The sequence below is a fragment of the Melanerpes formicivorus genome, unplaced genomic scaffold (genome assembly GCF_026170545.1).
Source record: "Melanerpes formicivorus ecotype bairdi unplaced genomic scaffold, bMelFor1.0.p_v2 SCAF_2, whole genome shotgun sequence".
NCBI classification, from domain to species: Eukaryota; Metazoa; Chordata; class Aves; order Piciformes; family Picidae; genus Melanerpes; species Melanerpes formicivorus.
The window spans coordinates 10,618,543-10,642,054 of NW_027142354.1; the positions used below are offsets into that span (position 1 = coordinate 10,618,543).

At 44.5% G+C, this 23,512-nt stretch overlaps 1 protein-coding gene across 7 annotated transcripts in view; it reads right to left on the minus strand.

Moving 5' to 3' along the window:
• The window catches only part of NHSL1 (NHS like 1), a 207,471-nt gene that overhangs the window by 45,191 nt on the left and 138,768 nt on the right, over positions 1–23,512 (minus strand). For 6 of the 7 annotated variants that reach the window (XM_068150532.1, XM_068150522.1, XM_068150512.1 and 3 more), the window contains exon 2: positions 13,360–13,512. In XM_068150532.1, coding sequence (XP_068006633.1) covers positions 13,360–13,512 — 153 coding nt within the window. Of the gene's footprint in view, positions 1–13,359; positions 13,513–15,783; positions 16,286–23,512 lie in introns of those variants that run through there. The other variant, XM_068150548.1, reaches the window with a different exon arrangement.

Consider the following 23,512-nt stretch of genomic DNA (forward strand, 5'->3'; position numbering starts at 1 on the left):
GCTCAACTGAGCCAAGTGTAATTCTTCATCAGTTCTGAGCCACAGGCACCAGATTCAGTGCTGCTGTGAATAGCTTGACCTCTGTGTGTAAAACCTTCAGGGCTCTGTGACAGGCAGTGAGACCAAGTGTATGAAAATACTTTCAAGCCTCTCAGCCCAGATTTTCTCTCCATTTTATATGAGGAACTAGCACATAATTGCATTTGGCCCTGAGCCAGTAATACAGTTGCAAGTCTCACACAGCAGAGGAGATTTACTGCTTTTCCAACAACTTGAAACCACATTCTTACATGATAACTTGAGCCACAAATCGCCAGAGTGAACAGCAGGCACAGCCCTGATACCTCAGTAATTCGTCTGACATGGTATTACTGTGAAAAACCAGGATTAACATTTACCTTGTCTGCTTAGTTAGACCCACACAGTACATTGCTCTGAGCCAGAAGGAAGGCTGGGTTTGATGGAAGAAGCTGGATGTGTTGGCTCTTCTCCTCTCCTTTAACCAGCTTTGGTAGGACTTCATTCCCGCTGAGGTTCCTACCACTAAAAGTAGCTGCAATACCTTAAAAATTCATGTGAAGGAAAATGCATCATCCTGCCAGCAGCAGAAGTGGTTAGAGGTAGATGGATTGATGGCAATTTTCACAAGTTTTCCCTTTTGCAAACTTAATTTTTATTTTATCATAAATAAATTGTGCAAGACAGAGTGTCATTCTTCATAAGCTTCTTCATAAAACTATGCTTGTGCCTGCCAGGCTCAGGGCACCCCATATTGCCATGGCTGCAGGGAGAACGTCTCCAGAGGCTGGTTTTCAAGGCTGGAGTTTATCTGAGCCTGGGACATCTCAAGGTGCAGCCTCAGCAGCAGTGCAGAGCCACAGCTTCCTGCTACCACTCTGGTCTGGTCTTCTAGGCCTCAGGGCTGAAGCACAGCTATCACTCAGTAAATTGGCCCTAATGAGATTACTTGTATAAGCAAACACTGCCTCATGTGACTGTTGCAGGATCAGGTCTTAAGCTCTGTAGTTGTCTATCTCCACACAGGAACACTCAGAAACACTCTTGAATGCATGGACTAAAGAGCTCAATATTAAAAGAAATAATCATCCACTTTTCTGTGTTTCTAATTATTTATGAGTAACCAGTAAAAAAAAAATAGCTAAAGAATTAAGCTACCACCATATTTACAAGTATAAACCTGGAAACTTGTCATTGAGGCTACTCAGACATCGAAACAGCTCTGAGTTCACTGGCATCACTATCCATCTCACTGGATCGGTCAAGTAACCAAAGACAGAAAGATGATGTCCCAGAAACATCTGAATTTGCCTCATATCACAGAATCAACCAGGTTGGAAGAGACCTCTGAGATCATCAAGTCCTGTCATCACCCAACCCTACTTAATCAACCAGACCATGGCACTAAGGGCCTCATCCAGTCTTTTCTTAAACACCTTCAGGGGTGTTGACCTCACCACCTCCCTGGGCAGCCCATTCCAATGGGCAATAACTCCTTCTGTGAAGAACTTAGAAGATCAATCCCCCTGCACAGCTTGAGACTGTGTCCTCTTGTCCTGTTGCTGTCACAGGTTGCCTATGAAAAGAGACTGATACCCACCTGGCTGCAACCTCCCTTCAGATAATCGTAGACAGCACTAAGGTCACCCCTGAGCCTCCTCTTCTCCAGGCAGAACAATCCCAGGTCCCTCAGGAGCAAATCATAGGGCTTGTGCTCCAAACCCTTCACCAGCTTTGTTCCCCTTCTCTGGACACTTTTGAGCAACTCAACATCTTTCTTGAATTGAGAGGCCCAGAACTGGACACAGTACTCAAGGTGTGGCCTAACCAGTGCTGAGTACAGGGGACGAATTACTTGCCTGCTGGCCACATTATTTCTGATACAGGCCAGGATGCCTTTGGCCTTCTTGGCCACCTAAGCACACTTCTGAACTAAGAACAGCACTGAAACTTGAGACTAATTGCTGAAACCCAAGAAAAATATGTCAGTCAGGTAAGGGGCAGCTTCCCAGGGGAGAAGATGTACTGCCCACCCAGCAGAGCTGCCCAAAGCCACCAAGGCAGAGAATGCCCAGGGCAGAGAGAAAGGGAAAGGACCAGCACATGCTTTGCTTGCCTTTGCACCATCCCTTGTCAGCAAGAAGGGACAAGTGACAAGCTGGCAGCTGCATCTGTGTACTTGAAAAATTATCTCAGCTAAAGTCAGGGTGACTTTTTGGCAGAGGCTTTCATGCTGTAACTTGTATTTTGTAGAAAGGGATTCCCCCACCCCCACTCCCCCTTTTTTTCTGGTACTAGAGAGGCTCTTAACTTCAAGAGTCAGCTAAACTGTCAACTACAGACATAAATCTGCTGACTAGAAAATTAAAACACATTTATCCATTCACTGCACATATCACTGGAAAACTGCTCTACTCCCTGAGGTCAGAAATCTTTTTTTTCCCCCCTGTCTTTAAACGTTACAGTCAATCCCTTCTTCCATAAATATCCACAAATCACATTCCTCCCCAAGTCACATCTGCAAACACTGTCTTAAAAGTAGCTTTTCAACATTTCACCTAAACCCAAACTGGGCTGCATCAAGAGAAGTGTGGCCAGCAGGTTGAGAGAGGTGATTCTCCCCCCTTACAGCACTCTTGTGAGACCCCAAGTGGGGTCTCAGTCCAGTTCTGGAGCCCCTATTACAAGAAAGATATGGATGTGCTGGAATGTGTCCAGAGAAAGGCCATGAGGATGATCAGAGAGCTGGAGCACCTCTCCTATGAGTACAGGGCTGAGAGACTTGGAGTTGTTCAGTTTGGAGAAGAGAAGGCTCTGAGGAGTCCTTATTGAGGCCTTCCAGTATCTGAAGGGGCCCTAGAAGAAAGCTGGTGAGGGTCTTTTTAGGGTGTAGGGTAGTGATAGGACTAGGGGGAATGAATCCAAGCTAGAAGAGGGGAGATTTAGATTAGATGTTAGGATGGTCTTCACCTTAAGAGTGGTGAGACACTGCAACAGATTGCCAAGGAGGTGGTGGAAGCCCCATCCCTGGAGGCTTTTAAGGCCAAGCTGGATGTGACTCTGGGCAACCTGATCTAATAACAGATGTCCCTGCCCATGGCAGGGGGGTTGGAGAACTCGATGATCCCAGGGTTCAAACCCTGACAATTCTGTGGGTGTCAGAAGACCTGGAATTTCCTACCAGGCATTGTTTCAGCCAGGAAAATCACTCTGGGTTAAACTCAGTCAGGAACTTACGACTGCAGAGAGAAACAACGCAATCAATGTATGTGCCTCCTAAATTAAGGGTTCAAGCAGGTATCTACAGTTTGCCTGCAGCACCCAAGTATATAGTGAAGCATCTTAGGATAAAATCAACTAAGGAAGAACCTGGGGTGCCTCAACTCTTGCCCTTTCCACAGCAGTAATGACCAGCGCTTGGTCCAGTGCTGTGGGCATCTCTTCTCATGAGGAGCAGGAGAATGTAACACCTTTAGCTCTGAGGATGATGTTCTTTTCATCCAACAGCTGCTGAAAACAGCATGATGCAAGTTAAAATATTTTTCATGAGGTACAAATTAAAAATCTTTAAGAATCAGGTGAGCACAGGCAAAATCTCCAACTTCCTAAGAGTCTGCTCTGAACGTTACACAAAAAGATTGTCACCTGAAATGTAACAGTCAGAGGTCTATTTGGTACTGCTTGCACTGGTGCACACCGAGACATGCTCTGACCACACCTACCATATTAGGTGCAGCTGCCTGTCTGCTTGCAGGGCTGCAGCCTGCTCTTAACCCTGCTATAAAACCAGGGTTAACTCTGTTAACCAGGAATTCCAGGGAGGTAGCTTTTCAAGATAAAGAGCTTGTTGACCATTACTCTGCCTGGGACCATAATTAAAGCAGGCACCCTGGTTGAAAGGTCTCTCTGGTTAGTAAAGCTAACTAAAATTACTGCCTTTCACTCTGTCTCTTTGCGAGTTCCTCATTTGGAAACTGGGGATAAGAATGCACAGGTCTCTGCATGTGGATCAAACAAGCTGTATAAAAGCAGAACTGAACAAAGGCAATCTTGTTTACAACAAATGTCTCATGCTAAATGTGACTTAAAACATAATAAAAGCAACTCAGTTTAATTCCAGTGAAGCATCTATTTTTGTCCCTGGATCTAAATATGAGGCAGACAGCTTGCCACTGTTACTTTACACTCCTCCCAAAAATTCATTCAGCCTGGATCAAATCCCATTCCCCTTAAATGTATAAATCCCCATATCATCTGCAGAACTTAAATATCACAGAGAGTACTTCTATATCAAAGCTTTAAAATATGTTGCAAAGCCACAGCAACCATGCACTTGTGTAACAACTGAACTGTAACCAACACTGACTGCAAAGCAAGTTCATGAACTTCAGCTGTGATATATCCAGTGCTCTATTTTGTTCAGACTTCGGGTTTGATGGAACAGGAATTCCAACAGATGTAGTACCCATAGCAGCCCAGCTGAAAAAAACCCTTCAGCTCAACAGTTGGATCTAGATGCTCTGGATAGTACCAGCCTTTGCCAGGACAGATACCTTCCTTATTATTCATCTTCCCCTAAAAGGAATCTGATATTGCTATTTCTAGATCTTCATATTTACCAACACGTATAGAGAAGGGTAAGACAAGCCTGGAGATGGTGAACATTGGTACCCAACACACTTCCACAACACAAGTGCCATATGAAATGTCAAGTTTTTAAACCACCAACAAAACTTCATCATTTACTACATGGCCCTCTTGTCTGAGGAGGAACAAGAAAGCTCTTTCAGACTTTTTAAAAGACTGTTCTGTACGTTCCCTCTCTTGAATAAGCAGCCATGCCCAGCTACACAAATAGCATCTAATGACAGATGCTGTGTGGAGTTTCCCAGAAACAAGTATGTCCATAGGAGAAAGGTAACCTTAACAGAGGGCTGCTGGACTCTGATGGAGAAGTATGTGGAATGGACACCTCAAGAAGTCTTGAAAGCAATCAAATATGTTAGGTCTATTCCCCCCAGGGCATAAGTGCAGACAGTCTCCTTGGGAAGGATGTCCTGACTGCAGGCCCAGTCAGGCTGGGAAACCAACCCTTCCAGATCAGCATCTCCAAGCTACTTCAGGGCTTGATAACACCAGCATGAAAGTAAAGGAAGTATGCAGTCAATTTATTTTCAAGGGCCCAAATCAGAAGCAAGTCTTTAAGAAGGACCTAAACTAAAAGGAACTCTGCACTGTGAAAATACCTTTAACAAGGTTAAGTCAATGCAAACACACTGATAATTCCTTTTTCTTTTCTTTGAGGTTTTTAGAAAACAAATACATATAATCCCATTCATAATTCCCCAGATAATCTGTAGGATTTAGTCATACAGAAAGCCCTCCTAATGGCACCAAAATGCAATGCCATTGCAAATTATATTTGTTAACAAGCTGTCACTAGGGAGTGCCCAAAATAATTATCACTGTTTGTCTTCAGTTAAGTTAAATTTATGCAAGTGTGCTGCACCACTACATTTAGTGGTGACAAGATGTCTTAAGTTTAACAGTTTCCTTTCTTCCTTTTGCATGTTTGGTGCTGGCATTAAAATCACTGTCCCTGCTTTTTTGTCTAGCGTTTTAATGTTGTTTCTTAGACAAATGAAAGCAGCTAATGCAAAAATATGAAAGGAGTTTTTAATGATTTCTTTCTCCTAGGACACTTACTGTTAAAACTAAAGCTCTCTAAAATGCTGCAAGCAAGCATGTATAACACCCCAGTCTAGGAGAGGAAGGAGAAAGAAAAGCAAACAATCTAAAGCCTGATATTCCTTGTGATGGAAGTTACTTTACCTAGCACTGAAACAGATACACCACAGATAGTATACAGTTCAAATTTCTTCTCTCCATTAAAGGCACAGATCTGAAATGTGGTGAGGTTTGATAATCTTCCAGCTAAGTCTTCCTACTGATTCTGACTTCTATAAAAAGTATTAAGAAAACACATGAATCTGGTTTAAGGAAAAAAATCATTAGTATTATTTTGAAACAGATTTTCATCTTCTTTCAAGCCTTTCACTGGAATTACTTCACTTATGTATTTCTTGCAATCAATCTATATATAACCACCCTGTATGTTTTTACAGTAAGCACTGCACTAAACCTAAAAATAGGGAATGCTTCCAAGTAGCTGAATTTTTCAGCACAAGAGCAGCTTTCAAACATGAGCAGTGCAGACTCATGGTCAAATCCTGTTTAGTTTTATTTGAATATTTGATTTTTAAACTTCCTTATTAGAAAGGGCAGTTATGGAACTTGGCCAAAACCATCAACGGCTGCACTGTGAATTAATTCAGGAACCACAAAAAGGGCAGGATACATGGATAGAACCTCTGCTACTAACTTGACTGCTGAAACTAAACCAGCAAGAAATCAACTGATTTCTATTTTTTGACTTTACCACTCCAAGGCCCTTCCTGGACTTAACAGCCTTTTACTTCACTAAGGTTTCCAGTTGGTAGGGAGCTCACATCTTGATGTCTCTCTGAACCTGAACCAGACCTATTGTCAATATGGAGGTTGCCTCCTATTTTGCAGCTCTTTAATGAAACATAAGATTATTTTAAGTCCATAATCTTCTCAGAAGGATTATCAAGTAGTAGGGCTGACCCTAATATTGCTCATCTGAACAGAGGTCTGGCAGATGCACTGAGAAAACAAAGGCTAAGCACATACCTGTCTGGAGGGTCTTGCAGCAAGGCATAACAGAGGCTTTATGAGTAACTACTTAAATCCGGTTTTATTTAACAATGCTTACCAGATGTCTTCTAGAAAACAAATCGAGTGCTTCAATCACTGCTGTTTAAATACATTCCTTGAATTTGACCAACAAAGCTAAACAGAAGCTATAGTCAGCCAAATCCAGCTCTTCTGAAGATGAGATAATAAATGAATCATCATGGACACTGGAACATGGTGCCCTATATTATGTACATAGCCTGAATCAACACAATTACCCTGGGGGGGGGGGGGGGGGGGGGGGAGGGGGAAGGCACAAAGTGCAGGCAGCTGTGCAGGAAGTCTCCACAGTTACAGTCTGAAATGGAGTGTGAAAGTCAGCATATGGACTGCTCCTACTATTAACAGCTACACTTTCCTAAGTACATACCTGACACACTGTAACCGGCTGAAAACAGCCAGCTGGGCCAGCAACCAGCACCCTATGACAATTACCACTCCTCCACAACTTGAACTGATCAGGGAGAACATCCACAACACCTCCTGACAGCCTGGTAACATTTCTGTCTGCCTGTGTTTGCCCTTAAACATCGACACAGTTCTTTCATCCCTTCCCCCTTCACATCTGTCACCTCCCACGGCATGGACAGGTGACAACACACAGCAGTGGAACTTGTCCTCCCCCAAATCTTCATTCTTGTTCCAAATCAAAAGTGCTAACTGCAGGAAAGGGAAGATAGCTGCCCCTTGGAAATCCAGCTATGTATGTCCTACTCTGGCTCCCATCTCTACAACTGACTTATATCCACATTTAAAGGAGAATATAGGACAGTTCCAAAAAATTCAGAAGCAAAGAGAGCTCCACTGCATTACAGGATCTTCTTTTCCTGTTTTGATTCCCCACCCTGTTCCTTCACTTCACCATAGTTTGCAAGATTATCTGAGGCCAGTACATTCCAGATAACTTTAGGCCTTCCTTTTACGACATTAGACCTACACCTGTGAACATGTTACTAACACTGCTATCCAGTCCAGAAGGTAGAGAGGCATACTCAAGAGATACACCCCAAAGCAGTTATGCAAAGCAGTCATGGAATCATAGAATTGTCAGGACTGGAAGAGACCTCAAGGATCATCCAGTTCCAACCGCCCTGCCATAAGCAGGGACACCCCACACTAGATCAGGTTGCTCAGAACCACATCCAGCCTGGCTGCAAAAACCTCCAGGGATGAGGCTTCCACCACCTCCCTGGGCAACTCATTCCAATGTCTCACCACTGCATGGTGAATAATTTCTTCCTAACATCCAACCTGAATCTACCCATTTCTAGGTTTTTTCCATTCCCCCTAGTCCTATCACTACCTGACACCGTAAAAAGTCCCTCACCAGCTTTCCTGTAGGCACCCTTCAGATACTGGAAGGCCACAATTAGGTCACCTCGGAGCCTTCTCTTCTCCAGACTGAACAGCCCCAACTCCCTCATCTGTCCTCACAGGAGAGGTGCTCCAGCCCTCTGATCATCCTCGTAGCCCTTCTCTGGACACGTTCCAGCACCTCCAGATCCTTCCTGTAATAGGGGCTCTGGAACTGGACGCAATACTCCAGGTGTGGTCTCACCAGAGTGACGTAGAGGGGGAAAATCACCTCCCTCAACCTGCTGGCTATTGATTTGCTTTCTGGGCTGCAAGTGCACACTGCTGGCTCATGTTGAGCTTCTCATCCACCAGCAACCCCAAGTCCTTTTCTTCAAGGCTGCCCTCAAGCCAGTCACTGCCCAGCCTATATTAATGCTTGGGATTGCCCTGACCCAGATGCAGAGCCTTGCATTTGGTCTTCTTGAACTTCATGAGGTTATCATGGGCCCACCTCTCCAGCCTGTCAAGGTCCCTCTGGATGCCATCCTTTCCCTCCAACATGTCAGCCTCACCACACAGCCTGATGTCATCAGCAAACCTGCTGAGGGTGCACTTAATGCCAAATTTCATGTTGCCAACAAAGATATTAAACAAGACTGGTCCCAGTAGTGATCTCTGAGAGACTCCACTTGTTACTGGCCTCCCCTTGGACATGCACCCATTGACAGCCACCCTTTGGGTGCAGCCATCAAGCCATTTTTTAATCCACTGAATGATCCATCCATCAAACGTGTACTGCACCAGCTTGGAGACCAGGATGTCATTCAGGACAGTGTTGAAGGCTTTGCTCAAGTCCACGTAAATGACATCAGGTGCTTGGCCTCCATCTATTAATGTTGTGACCTTGTCATAGAAGGCCACCAGGTTTGTCAGGCAGGATTTGCCCTTGGTGTTCGAAGCCAAGAGCAGCAGTGCTACAACAGTGCTGTCTCCTCCCCATCCTTGTACTTCGTGCCTCATTGTTTGTCATTTTCAGATTATAATACCATTAGTAAAATTGGGGTTAGTCCCAGTTTACTTTTCTTACTATTTGCATCATTATTTGCATCACTGCTATATATTACTGCTCTTTCATCTGCACTCCCAACTGAAGACCACTCAACTTCGGGGACTTCTGCAGACAATGCTAGTTTAATGCTAGTTTAACAGAGTCTTTTCCCTACAACACAGCTCCTGCATGCCTAAAGAAGAATAAACACCTTTACATCAGTGACTAACAAATTTGAATGCAAGATCTTTTCATGCAGCCCAGGAGGCCAATCACATCCTGAACTGCATCAAAAGATGCACTGCCAGCAGATCCAGAGGTGATTTTGCCACTTTACTATGCTCTGATGAGACCTCACCTGGAGTACTGCAATCAGGTCTGAAGCCCTCAATGCAGGAAGGACATGGACCTGATGTAGAGGTTCCAGAGGAGGACCCTCTACATCACGAAAATGATCAGGGGGTTGGAGCACCTCTGCTTTGAGGACAGGCCTAGGGAGCTGGAAGTGTTCAGCCTGGAGAAGAGGAGGCTCTGGGGAGAGAAGGGGGCCTACAGGAAGGATGGAGACTGTTTACAAAGGCCTGCAGTGACGGGACAAGAGGCAATGGCTTCAAACTAGAGAATGGCAGATTTAGACTGGATATCAGGAAGTTTGTTACTATGAGGGTGGTGGAACACTGGAACAGATTGCCCAGGGAAGTGGTTGAGGCCCCTTCCCTGGACATATTCAAGGTGAGGCTTAACAAGGCCCTGGGCAGCCTGATCTAGTTGAGGATGTCCCTGCTGAATAGGGGGAGGTCAGACAAGATGACCTTTGGAGGTCCCTTCTGGCCTGGACTATTCTATGATTCTATCTCTTTGAATCTCAAATCTCATCTCAAATTTGAATGCAAAATGGCCTCTTTTTTTGGTCAGGCATTGACATAGACTGCCCACAGAGGTGGTAGAGTCACCATCCCTGGAGGTGTTCAAAGACACGTAGACATGGCACGTCGGGACATGGCTTAACAGCCATGGTGGTGTTAGATCAGAGGATGACTTGATCTTCAAGGTATTTTCCAACTGAAACAACACTATCCCACCATTTATAGAGTAGTTTCATAAAGCTAAACACAGTATTTCTCTCTGATTTCAAAAGGGTGAAAGGCTAATATAGCTATAATAATCTATCCCCATGCAACATACACTATCACATGCTGCATCCACCTCCACTGTGTGGTAAGCAGAAGAAAGTAAAATAATAAACTACATCAAAGAAAAAAGGAAAACAACTTTCTCCTCCTAACACAACACTGCTCTTCCTGTAAAAGAATGCAGACCATGAAGAGATCACCAGGCAGAATACTTGGTTCTCTCAAAACAGGTTAGACATCATACATTACAAGATCTAACTCTTAACCCTTTAGTCTTAAACCAATTTAAGAACAAGAAGTGATAATAGCTTTGCTGCTCTTTAAGTGGTGCTTAGAAGTTTATTCTAGACCAAAGACAGCTTCCTATTTACTTCACTAGGGTTTTATTTAGCTAGACCCATGCTGTCAAACATTTGCTGTTAAAATGATACCAGAATAAATAGGTTTGACCTTGCATTGTCTTAAAAGCTAGACATGATTTTGTCTGATCAATATTAAGTAGGTGAAAACACCTTGGTACAAAGCTATCTCTTCCTTCCCAATCTCTAAAAGTAGGATTAAGTATACAGGGACAATTTCTGAGTAGCATTTATCTTACTTATTCTAAAAAATCTCCCAATGATTTCCTAGCCCAAAAAATTCATCTCAGTGCTTCAGGGAAGTTTCCTCTGTCATCAGACCCAAGCACTTCTCTGTTGCTGTGCATGTTCACTACTTCATTTCTGTCTTACCACAAACAAAAACTTAATTTCACTTTTGTTCCATTCCATGCAGAGGGATTCTTAACAGGGGAATTCATCCTACTGTTTCCTTTACAGAGCACAGTGCACCTTGTAACCCAACAGTGGTTTTATTCCCTACCACTCACACAGCATTTTGGGTCACAGAGCCATTCTGCTGTCCCAACACTTCACCTTGACCAAAGAATTAGATACATCAAGATGTCAGACTGCGAGGTTCATCATGACACCAAGAAAAGCAGAACTAAAGCTGCTGTATCTGTAACATAGATAAACCTTTCAAGGTTTATCTATGCTATAATCACACAGCACTGAATTCACCTCCTACCCATTAAGGAGCATTGGAGAACTGCCTTTTCTAAAGCAGCAGGTAGAAAAGCAGTTTGGCAGTTGTCACAATCATGTCACAATTTCAACAGCACTTTTATGCTGAATGAAGTTCAGCTCTGGCTACAGAACTTTTAACCCAATCCTCCAACAGTGAACAGAAGCACTGTTGTCTGCTTGATTTGACAGTTCTGGCGGAAGCAGCAGCAGAGTAAAACTGATAAAAAACTACTCAGTGCCTCTTTTACTACTCAGAGACCCTACAGGCAAGAACAAAATTACTGAAAATAGTGTTAAATTCATGCTGTAGGTACTCAGGACAGCTACAGGGCACAATAAGGAGTTATTTTAATACTGCTCTTGGGGAATAAGTACAGCCTGGGGAAATAAATAAATAGCAGAGTTTTGATGACTCGAGTCAGCAGACTGAGGTCTGGTGACGGCAGCACAGTTTCTTCTCTCTATCACTACCCTGAAAGCATAAAACTGAAGTTCAATTCATTACCAAAGAGACCTACAGCACATGCACAAGCCAGATTATTTAACAGAAATGGCTAACTGATCAGTTGTAGTAGTACTGAACAGCTTTTGTTTAATAAAGATCCAAGGCTCTGGCAAAAGGTCCCAGCAGTTCTGAATAGCTTCAGATGTGTAAGGTGGGGGAAGCTGCATATGTTACTTAAGTTACACACAAATATATTAGCTATAAATTTACTGAAATAAAAGATGGATGTGCAGTCAACACCTTTCTGATAAAATATGAGACAAAATTAGGGCAGTGTTTTAGCCTGTGCAGTTTTCTTTGATATCCCAAACAAACAAGAGAAAAATAGAAAGGTAGCTGAAGTTTACAATAAACTAACCACAAGCTGTGTTCTTTATAATCTAAAGCAAGCAAATATTTTTCTTCTGTAAAGAACTGGTGAATGTGCCTTCAAGGAAACAATAAGCATTTCAAAGCTGAAGTGCTGCACAAAAGTGTAAATCCAATAACACGTATAGAGGACACACAGGCTATCTGCTGAGCTATGCAAGAGCTAAAAATAGTGGCTGTCAAGATTTCCCTATTAAATAACAAAAGGCACCCAGTAAAAGATAGTGAAAATCAATCCAGAGAAACAGCAAGAGAAATAGAATACAACAGCCAAACACTTCTCTATTCAGACATGCAGAATAAAGTTCTCTGCATGTTAAGAAGCAGAAATGTGTTAAACAAAAATTACAATGTTCTTTTAAATCAGGCTAACTCTGCAAGGTATCAAGTAGCTGCAGTTCCTGCCAGAACAGAAAGGGAATTGAAATGAGTTGGCTCTTTGCAGGGTAACCCCTTTTGTTACACAGCCAACGTAAAGAAAAGTTTTAGCTTAACCACTTCCAGAACAGACATGAAGTTGTAATTTAGAACTTCTGGCCCAGGGACAGATGTTCCGCAGCCTGCCCCATCTTCATGGCTGCACTAACACAACACCTGCCATGCCAGACCATACAGGTACACTCCCAATGCAGACACCAAAGGCAAAAAATGCTCCTTAAAAATATGCTGCATCCTTCTGAAAGAAGGGACTTTCTCTACTGAAAGAGTCCCTGTGAGTGCCCTGTTCCTGGTTTCCCTTCTCTGCCCTTAGCACCTTCTCAGACATGTCTCAAGTAGTCACATCCCTAGCAATGACACTGTACAACAACAAAAGACATCACCTCTGATGTGATTCTTAAACTAAAACATAAATGAGTAACACAGGACTTACAGAAAAGGGAGGTACCATTCTGGAAACACTCTGAAGACCAAATGGAAGTGGCCAAAAGACACAAGGCTTTCTCCTTTTCCATTCTCTTCATAGCAAAAGCATTTTTGCCCTACACCCCTGTGCTTGAGTGGGTAAATCCCACTAATGTTCCTGACATGCTGCAGGCAGAAGAATACATATGCTTCTTCTGAAGCTTACAATTTAGATATGTTTGCAAAACCTGTGACAGAAACTACTTGCCCTTTCAGACATGTGCTAGTAGCAGCATCCCTTACCTCTTAGGACTGACTTGAGGTTCAGCTTCGCTTGTCGGTGCAGATCCTCCACACAAGGTGGTCTTGAGGAGGGCAGGAAGACGTTTTCCTGCTGGTGCCATGGAGCAGTGTAGTGCACAGTCCATCTGCTTTCTTCATCTAAGTTGGAAACAGCTGCAGAAAGAGACAATACAAACACTATTGTAGATAACTGTGTCTTGAAACCACACATGTTTACGTTTTTTGCACATCATCTTAAAACCAAAGAAGATTATTTGCCACTGTAGTTCCATCAAAATGCTCTCTAGGACCTCACTTACATTGCAGTTAAAAATCTTGCTCTCATTTCTAGTCTAAATTTGTTGTGCAGGAAACACCTTTCCATCTTGCCATGTTTACACTCACTGTTGTATTTACTCTGAACTTGCAGCAGCTTCGTTTTCCCCTCCACTAGCTCCCAGCTTACACAAATGAGATCAGTATCCCCATTCCTCTGATCCCAACAGGCACTGTGCATTGCAAGATAATTTCCTCTTGTTCAAAGGTCACCCTGGTAATATGGCAGTCACCAAGAGAGATTATGACAGGTTCATAATAACTTTCTCTGACCTCATGCTTGCTCAAACCAGGAACAAAGATTCCAGTGAAGCCAACAAATTAGCTACCGTCTCTTGCCATGAGTAGAAACCAGGTTTGGACAACAGCAACTCCCTGGGCAAATACGGCTCAGAACACAACAGTACTGAAGGAGGATTGTTCTGGCCACCTCTTCCAGCCAATACACACATGAAAATAAAATAGAGACCTTGCTCAAGTTCAAAGTTCCCTACAGACATGTAATGAATCTCTAGTAATGAACCAGTGAAAGCACACATTGCTAAGATTTGTTTATCATTTATGACTCCCAAGAGATAGACATTACCTTTTGTTTAAAATTTATCACCAATAAAAACAACTACAGCTTAATAGCCTTATCCCTCCACCCTGTAATAATAGGCAAAGGGTAGCTGGAGGTCATATTTTATGATTCCCCCAGGCACCTTTTTGCCTTCAGCCAGCGTACTGCACATCCTTGCTTTTAGCCCTCTGGATCACAAAACCAGTATTAGCTGTGGTGCTTCCCGAGCACCTGCCCTGCTGCTGTGCTGGCCTCACCGCCAGCTCCGCATCTTCCCTTGCTGCCCGGGCACTGCTGGCTGCTGTCACATCCCTTTGTGAAGTTTGTCTGATGCAGAGGAGGTGTGTAAACTGAGAAGCAAAATGAAGGCAACAGCCTCCTGTTACCTGAAAAATTACCCCTTCCCTAACGCTATCGTGCATCAGGATCCTTTAAGATGGAACCCATCACACCTTTTGCTTTAAAACCTGCCCACAGCCTATTGCTCAATGCCTCTTTTGTCCTAGGAGGACTTTGGGGGGGGATGGAGGGATGGGTGTTCTCAACTGTCTTTCTTTACTTGTAGTTTAGTGTAAAGTCTCGAAAAAGGGTTTTGAAGACTTTATTAATCACTTCATCTCCGAGGTGGCTTGGTCCTACACTCTCGCCCCTATCGCAGACATAGTGGCTGCAAGAAGGCTGATAACACATTCAGTCTCTACCTGCTTTTCCTCTTATTGCTAACTAAAGGTCAAACCTAAATCATGACAATCTCACAAGACACCACGTACCTGGTTACAGCATCAATCACCCTGATATGACAGAAAAAGTGGTAGGTGTAATGAATGACCTGCCCAAAAAGCAATGCTCACCATCCCCAGGCTGAGCAGGTGCGGGGGGAGGAGAGTTAAGGCGAGGGCAGGAGGAGGGAAACACCAAGCCTACTGTCTGGCTGCAGTCCCACCGTACCAAAATTCAAGTTTGCTGCTCATCACAGCAATGGTCAACAAAACTAGTCGAGAGGAGTGCTGCGTGCTCTCTCTCTCTCGTGCAATTTGTTTATCTTCGTGAGTTAAATAAAGATCTGAAATTTTAAAAGCCGTTCTGAAACCACAGCACCTTTAGAAATCAAATATCTGCTCAGAGAAAGCTTTTTGTAGGTAGCTCAAAAACACAAGCCCGTAGCTACACAGGTGCCCAGCAGCTGCCCAAACAGACGCAGGTAGGCGTCTGTCCAGCCCTAGAAGAATGCCCCAGCATACCGCAGGACACCTGTGCCCAGCTGCAGGTGACACTGGCACCCTCAGCCTTGTTACCAAGCTGCTCCAGCTCACTTCACACAGAGAAGTTTGAGTCCTCCGGAATTACATCGACGAAGTATTTCAAAAGCAACAACGCAGCATCCCAAAGCAGAGGTCCTAAGGCACCTTATAAGGCTCCATCTACACATTGGAAAGTACTCTTATGGAAAAGGGAAGCAGGACACAAGGAAAGCAGGACCCGAGCCCAAGGGAATTGCACTTTCCGGCTGTCTCTTGAAAGGACAGAGAGCACGCACAGCTACTTACTCTTTCTCTTAAAAATTTTCATGAAAGATTTAAGCTTTGTGTTGATGAAAACCACCATTTTCAAGGTGTTGAACTTCAATCCTGGAGTTCAAATCCCATAGAAAGGAGGAGCTGCAGAAAGGTGACTGTTTCCAGACCGAGCCTGTTCAAACTCCACACAGCAAATTCCTCTTCTCCAGGCTCTCTTCTCCGCCTTTCTTTCCTGAAATCACAACTTTAAACCTGTCTAGATCTTCCTGATGCACGAAACCATTTACAGTTCTTTACCCTACATCTGTCCTCCTCACAAGTAACTTTGTGGGCTGTAAACAGCTAGGTCCAACATGGAAAAACAGGAGGAGCAGGAAAGAAAAAGAGTTAACTATATTCAGGTTCGCACAGAGCTTTCCTGCTGTCCACGCATTTACTCAGTTCTTCTCATCCTCTGCTCGGCTCTCCAAGTTTGGCTGCCCCGGACAGTTGGAGTTCGCAGGTGACCGCTTCCCCTCCCCACCGCGGCAGCCGGCTCTGCCCGCGGAGCAAAGGGAGACGCCTGCACCTTCCCCCCTTCCTCCTCCTCCCTCTCCCCGCCCTTTGCACCTCCCCGATGCCAGTCTGCAGGCGGAAGGCGGCAGGGCAGCCCCCACCCGCCCCCGGCCCCAGCTCTGCAGCCTCATTCCAGCTGCAAATGAGTTGCATTTTCGTGCAAATCAGGATGCCCAGCGTTCCCACCGCTCCCATTCTATCCTCCCACACCCTTTTTCTTTCCCACCCTCTCATTCCAAGGACCCAAAAGCTGCGGTTTAGTTGGCTGCTCCCCCCGTATACATCGCCACCGCCTGCGACACTAGCCTTCTGGTTTACATATTGAATTTCATTCAGTTACATACCTAATTTATTCTTACCAGCGTCATCTCTGACCAGATACAGAGAAAACAAAATCGAGTTATTGCTGGCTAACAGAACCTGTTATTCATCAGATGAAACTTGTGCATTAGCCCAGCTCTTCCAGATTCACATTACAGTCTCATGCCTTAATAAAACAAAACAAAAACAACCAAACAAAAAACCAAACCCGGTAATTGTACTTAGAGGTCCAGAGCCATCCTCCCTAGGAATGCTGTTTTGCAGCAGTTAAAGAGAAAATGCTAAGCACCAAACCAATGTGCTCAGCAGGGCATGCCCTTCGCACAATGTTCAGGCTCAAGAAGCAAGCCCTCCCTCACAAAGCAAGCTTAGGAAACCCCCTCGAGTTAACAATGAAAAGGATTTTTTTTTCCTCAGGAAAAAGAAAAAGGCAGCAGCAGGGGGCTCAGACTGACCCCGAAGCTGCAGCAGGATCTGGAGTGCAGCAAGTAAAAAGCAGATGCTCCACAGGAACTTCATGTTTTATAAAATGGCTAAAACTTAGCACTGCACAGACCAGACTGCAAAGTACCTCCATCACCGTCTGCACACGCTGTCATCAGCATTCTTCAAACCCAGATATTTTACAATTACAATGTGAGATTAACACCCAAAATGCTGCCATTACATCAGGTCCTCCTTGAGTAGCTGCTGGTCTAAGAGACATTTTGACTATCTCATCTCTGCCACAGGGCTAGAAGACCATGGTGCCACAGCAGCAATGGTGAAGAAGGCACCTCTGCCTTTGCATTGATTTCTGTCAAGAACCTTACACAAGAAATGACCCCGGGATCAAACTCTGATAACATGGTAACTGCTAAATGTTACTTGCTCTTTAAAATCGCACACACAAGAATACCCCCATCTGCCATCTTTCGTACATCATTATGTGAGAAACTGGTTATAATATTTGGCTTTCGCAAGGGGAATTGCTGGGGACCGGGCGGGCCCCATCGTTGTGCCTGGATCGTTGGGCTGATGGGTCTGTATTGTCTGGGGTATTGGGAGAGAAAGGGGAGGTGCCAACAGGTCTAAAGACTGGCCAGGTCAAGGGTGCAGGTTTTGTCTGCCCTGATGGAGAGGGGTGGGAGCGTGCTGGGGAATATATGAATATGTACGCTTTAATATATTAATATGCATGTTTGCCGTCTATATCAGTTCACCTCGTGTTGTTAGGGTGCGCCTCTAGCAAACTCGCTTGCGCCCAGCGCTGTGTTGCCTTTATTTTATAATAAACTGGTTATAAATTTTCAGCAGTGAGTTCATTTCTCACAATTAAAACCACTTTAAATGCACAGACACACTCTGAAGGCAAGGACAAACTGACTGCATTGTCATCTGATAACAAACCCAGACGGTAGTAACTCCTTTTCTGTTGTGGTGGTGTCTTTTTTAGGGTGCAAGATGTGCCTCTGTAAATGGGATGGGCAGCTACTGTACAACTGCAAAGAGAAGGTAAAAGTTTCAAGCTAACACGTGCGGGAGACTGGGCTACTGGAAATGAGACATTGTCCCCGAGGTCTTTATAGCACCTCACAGAAGCTTGCAAGCCCTGGGAAGCAAGCTTCTCCTTTTGCACAGTTACGCCCTTCATCACGATGCGGGGTACTTTGGACGACTCTAGGAGCCCTTCCCCTTTTCACCTGCATTGTGTGTCAAGCCCAGTGTTGTTCTTTGTTACCAGATCATCAGCCCAACCCTGAAGCATTTTTCCTGCCTGAAAACAAGAGCCTGATGGCTGTCCTCAAGCCCTCATCTCCAGTATGGAGGCAGCTATTCAAACCCAGTAACAATCAATGCATAAGATGATGTCTGTCGTTCATCCTCACCCCTCCTTGGCTTCCATCTTCCCTCAGGTCACGTTGATAAAGAAGTCAAACATCAAAAATGCCTATCATGAGGGGATACACCAAAGGAAATACCAGTTGGGTACTTGTATTTGCATCTCTCAGAGACAGTACTAGGTCAACAAGGACCAAAAGTCTTTTCCATTTGAGGCAAACCCATTAGCTTCCACGAAATGCAGCATACTATTTCAAATCCAGCTTTTTAAAAATGCTTTTGCTGTCACAGGAAACAATCAACTGTCTTCTCATGGCAGTTCTCCTAGAGCTGAAAGCATGAAATAAGTGTGCTGCTCTGCAGCCTGCTTCTCTACACCGAGAAGAGAAAGCAAAGATGAAACAGTTTTGAGAACATTTATTTCATAGTCATTATCCAAACAGGTAAAGGAATCTAGCCATTTGGTTGGTATGATCTTTAAAATATCTTTTTCTGTTTGGTTGGGTTGGTGGTTGGTTTTTTTCAGTACTTAGACCAGCCTACAAGAAAGTTGAGGACAGACTTTTTAATAGAGCCTATTGCAACAAGACAAGGGAGGATGGTTTGAAACTGAAAGAGACTGCATATAGAGGAAGAATTTCATTATTCAGGTTGCCCAGGGAGGTGGTGGATGTCCTATCCCTGGAACCATTCCAGGCCAGGTTGAATTGGGCTCTGAGCAAGATGATCTACTTCAAGATGCCTCTGCTGAATATAGTGAGGTTGGGCTAGATGACCTTTAAAGGTCCCTTCCAACCTAAAGCAGTCTGTGATTCTAAGTCTGTGATTGTAGCCTCCAACAATGCTAACCCAGGAGACAAAACACCCCACCACCCCCAAACAACAAACCACTCACCTAAAGTTACCTTAATAGAAAAAAAGTGTAAGTTTGTTGAAACTGAATAAACCCAGCATGAACAGTAGGTGTGCATGCACTGATAGCCCTTCTTTAGAAGCAAACGACTCAGAGAGAAGTAGCAAACTAGCACTGTGACACATCCTACTTCACCTTAGATGTCTAAGTTAATATTAACCTGCCCTCTCAGTTCTCACAACATACTCACTTCCCACCTCACAAGGCTACTATCCCAAGTAATACAGAAAACACCGGGATTTTTAGTAAATGCCACTTCTCACTTCATACTGGATGAGACTCCTAAGGATACCTAGGAGTCTTTCCTACCAAGTCAGAGATCAAAGCAAATAAGAGGCACAAGATGCAGTGCCAAACAGCACACTCAAAATCATGAATGTGTAACACCATCGTTAATAAAATGTGTCTAAGCTTACATTACAATCGTTTCTGATGGAAGTGGTTAAACTGATTCTATTTTCTAACAGAGACCATGTACATACAGCAGAGAAGTGAGCGTGAGTGGCTGCTTGGACATGGCATGCCTGAAACGCTGCATCCATTCCTTCGCTTCTCTCTCTGCCCTCTTTAGAGGGGCTTTCCAGCTGACCTGCTCTGCAACAGCCGTCTGGGACAGCTATCCCTCCACATTCATGGCAACATAAAACATCAGCGCCTGTGAAACAATCTGAAAATATTTGGCTTCCATGGAAATACTTGAAACCAGCCCCTGGGGAAGGGGGCTCTCCTGTAGAGCCCCCATTCACAACCCAATGCCCTGAACTTTGCACCAGTGCACATGATCCATTGAAGAAGCTGTGGGTTTATAAATGGTAAATGTTGAAAAGGGATGAATTTGAATTGTTCAGAACCACAGCTGGAGCAACTTGCCCAGCAGCAGCCCCAGCAGCAGCTGTCTGTCGGGTACACGAACAGGGCAGTGAGAATCAACTGTTACTCACTTTCTGACGCTCATCAGCCTATGCACACACACAGTATTAAATTTAGGAAGTACCAAGTTAGAGCAAACCCAAGCAAACACCCACAAGAATAGCTGAAGGAACCCATTTATCCTCCCTCCCACAAATCAAGACAAATTTTACCACTTATTTTCATGAAGGAGGGGCAAACCCAACACACACATGAAGTTCATGAAAGGAAAGATGCAGCAAGCTACTAACACATATCATAATCTCAAAACTTAAATCTTAGAAGTAAAACCGTACAACTGAGCTGAGAACTGCACCACAAGAGTTCTTCCAGGGAGTATCTTCAAAAGCAAAAGGGAAAGCAGAAACTTTGCTAAGCAGATCTACTCCAAACAATTAAGTTGATGTCTTTGCTTTTCACAGACGCCTCAGTTACTCATTCAGAACAAGTTTCCAATGTGCCACTCTCCAGCAGCATGCAGAGGACAGGCAGGGAAGAGGCTGTCTTGCAGGGGCAAGTCCACGTAGGACGTGCTCAGGATTGCTCCCTGCCACTCCCGTCTGCCTCCTCCCAACAGCTGCTGTGTCCGGAGGGTTGCAGCTATGGGACTGACACCAATGCACCCCAGGCAGCCCAGATACACCCGGGCGTCCGCGGAGCGAGTCAGAGCCCCAGCAGGATTATAACCCCCTTCCTGCAGGTGACAAGGCTCCTGCCTACCTCAGACCTGGCCTTGAAAGCTGCACCTTTACTTCTAAGCAAGACTTCTGTCATTAAGAAACATCAAGCACCTGAGATAAGACAGACCGAATGCCTCAAGTGTTTTCAAAACTCGTGCCCAAGCTTTTATGCCTATCCTGCCCACCCTCGCCCATGCTGTCAAACGCTTGTGGGTGTTTAAACGGAGTTGAAGCCACCACCGCAGAACACAGGAGTCAATAATTTATGGTCAGGAGAAGTTTCTTGCTCCCTCCCTCTCTCCAGAGCCAGCCTCAGCTGACCCTCTCCCTGCATCTTTCCGGAGAACAAAAGTGCTCCCTCCACAAAGGCAGTCCCAGGCGGCACCGCATTCAGCTGCCCTCCTGTCTCAGCTCAGTTCGCTCACAATGGCCTCTTTGAAGGCAACCTCGGCCTTAGTGAAGCGCGATACTTCCTCGGCTACCGAGAAATTACAATTCATTAAACCTGGAATCAGGAGGTAGAGGAAGAGAATGCACAGGGGAGAGGGAACAAAGAAGAAAAAGTATTTTATCCCAAAGCCACCGCAATAGAAAGCCAAGAGGGACCCAAGTCCCAGCAAACTGTCAGGGGATCTGGGGCTGAACCTGTCTCCATGCAGGCAATTCCGAAGCAGGTATTACTTTAAAGTAAGTGCACCAGCAGCACCCTCGTTATTCATGCCGTAAGGGATTATGGCTACAGGCTCTGGAAAAGAGGCTGCTCCGCAGGGGCAGGGGGAAGAGAGAGGAAGAGGAGAAGGAGATGCAGCACAACCTAAGCCAGAGAGAACAGAAAAGCAGCAGACTGATTGATCTGACGATCCTATTTAGGTCACAGCACAATAAAGCTAATTCATTCCTTTGACAATTCAAAACATCTTTCCACAGGATCCTCTATCATGCAAACACATCACAAGAGAGAAAAGGGAGCGTGTGGGCAGGGCTGTCTGCAAACAAAGCAGCAGTTTCTTCTGGTTAGCCCATCTCCACACACACTGTAACTCCACAGGAGAACACAAAACGTTCAGTGAATGCACAGTTTTGTTTCACGGTTTTGTTTTAAACTGCAAGGAATGATCGTTTTCCTTTGGCCATTCCTGGACCCAGCTAAGGCAACATCAGCTCCCAGAAGAGTACTTTTCTGCCTTCCTAGGAAGGCCCTTTTTAAATACCACCAGGAAGTGCTCTCAACTTACATTCAAAACCCACCTCAGTGCAGCAAGTAATAAGTTAGTCACTGCAAAATCTAATAACACATCATAAAGATGATGTTTCTCTTCTGAGTTACTGATGGGAAAAATACCAGGCAGACAGGTTTGCATAAATCATCTTATCAGTTCATCCTGTAAGACTTGGGAGCAAAACAAAACAAATAAACAAACAATACACCCAGACTGCCAAAAAAGCTATTTCTGAACTTCTGTCCTGAACAGACTCCCTGTTCAGCCTGTCATTCCATCTCTGGCAGCTGTGCACTTGTGGATCCACACTAATATCCAACAGACATCTTCAACTAATCTCAGTCTGCATTCTCCTCCTGGGTGTCCTGAAGGGGATATGCTCCCCACTCATTTCACTTATTTAAAGGTCACAGAAAGAATTCTTGTAGCCTATCTTCATGTCCCTGCCCAACATTGCTCTTTGGCATACTTTACATGTGGACTATCCTGGTATAAGAAGTTACAGTATCACAAAGGTTGGAAGAGACCTCAAAGATCATCGAGTTCAACCTGTCACCACAGACCTCATGACTAGACCATGGCACCAAGTGCCACATCCAATCCCCTCTTGAACACCTCCAGGGATGGTGACTCCACCACCTCCCTGGGCAGCACATTCCAATAACAAATTACTTGCTCAGTGAAGAACTTTCTCCTCACCTCGAGCCTAAACTTTCCCTGGCGCAGCTTGAGACTGTGTCCTCTTGTTCTGGTGCTGCTTGCCTGGGAGAAGAGACCAACCCCTTCCTGGCTACAACCACCTTTCAGGTAGTTGTAGACAGCAATGAGGTCACCCCTGAGCTGCTTCTTTCCCAGGCTAAACAATCCCAGCTCCCTCAGTTCAGCTGACACTCTTTTTTTCCCTTCTTTTTCCCTCTGCTTACTCTTAGACTCAGGGTGAGTCATATTAAAGCTTGGAGACATCCTGTTAAAATTAGGCTGGTACCTCCTCTAATCTCCTAAGAATTTTGCAATCTATAAATGAAAAACATTAAGCTCTTTGGAAAACTCCAACCTTCATACAATCTTATAACTGCTCATGCCAAAATCAAGCACCAAGTGCTTGCTTACTTGCTCACACAGCAGCTTGGAGGGGAGGGAGGGGGAGGAGTATTCCTGTTTTTTTTTTTTTAATTTTCAAAACCTTCATTATTTACAGAACAAACAAGTAAAAGCTAAAGTTCACAAACAATAAACAGGATTTCAGCAGTTGTGACATTTAGGATCATCACAGTATCACAGTATCACTAAGGTTGGAAGAGACCTCGAGGATCATCGAGTTCAACCTGTCACCACAGACC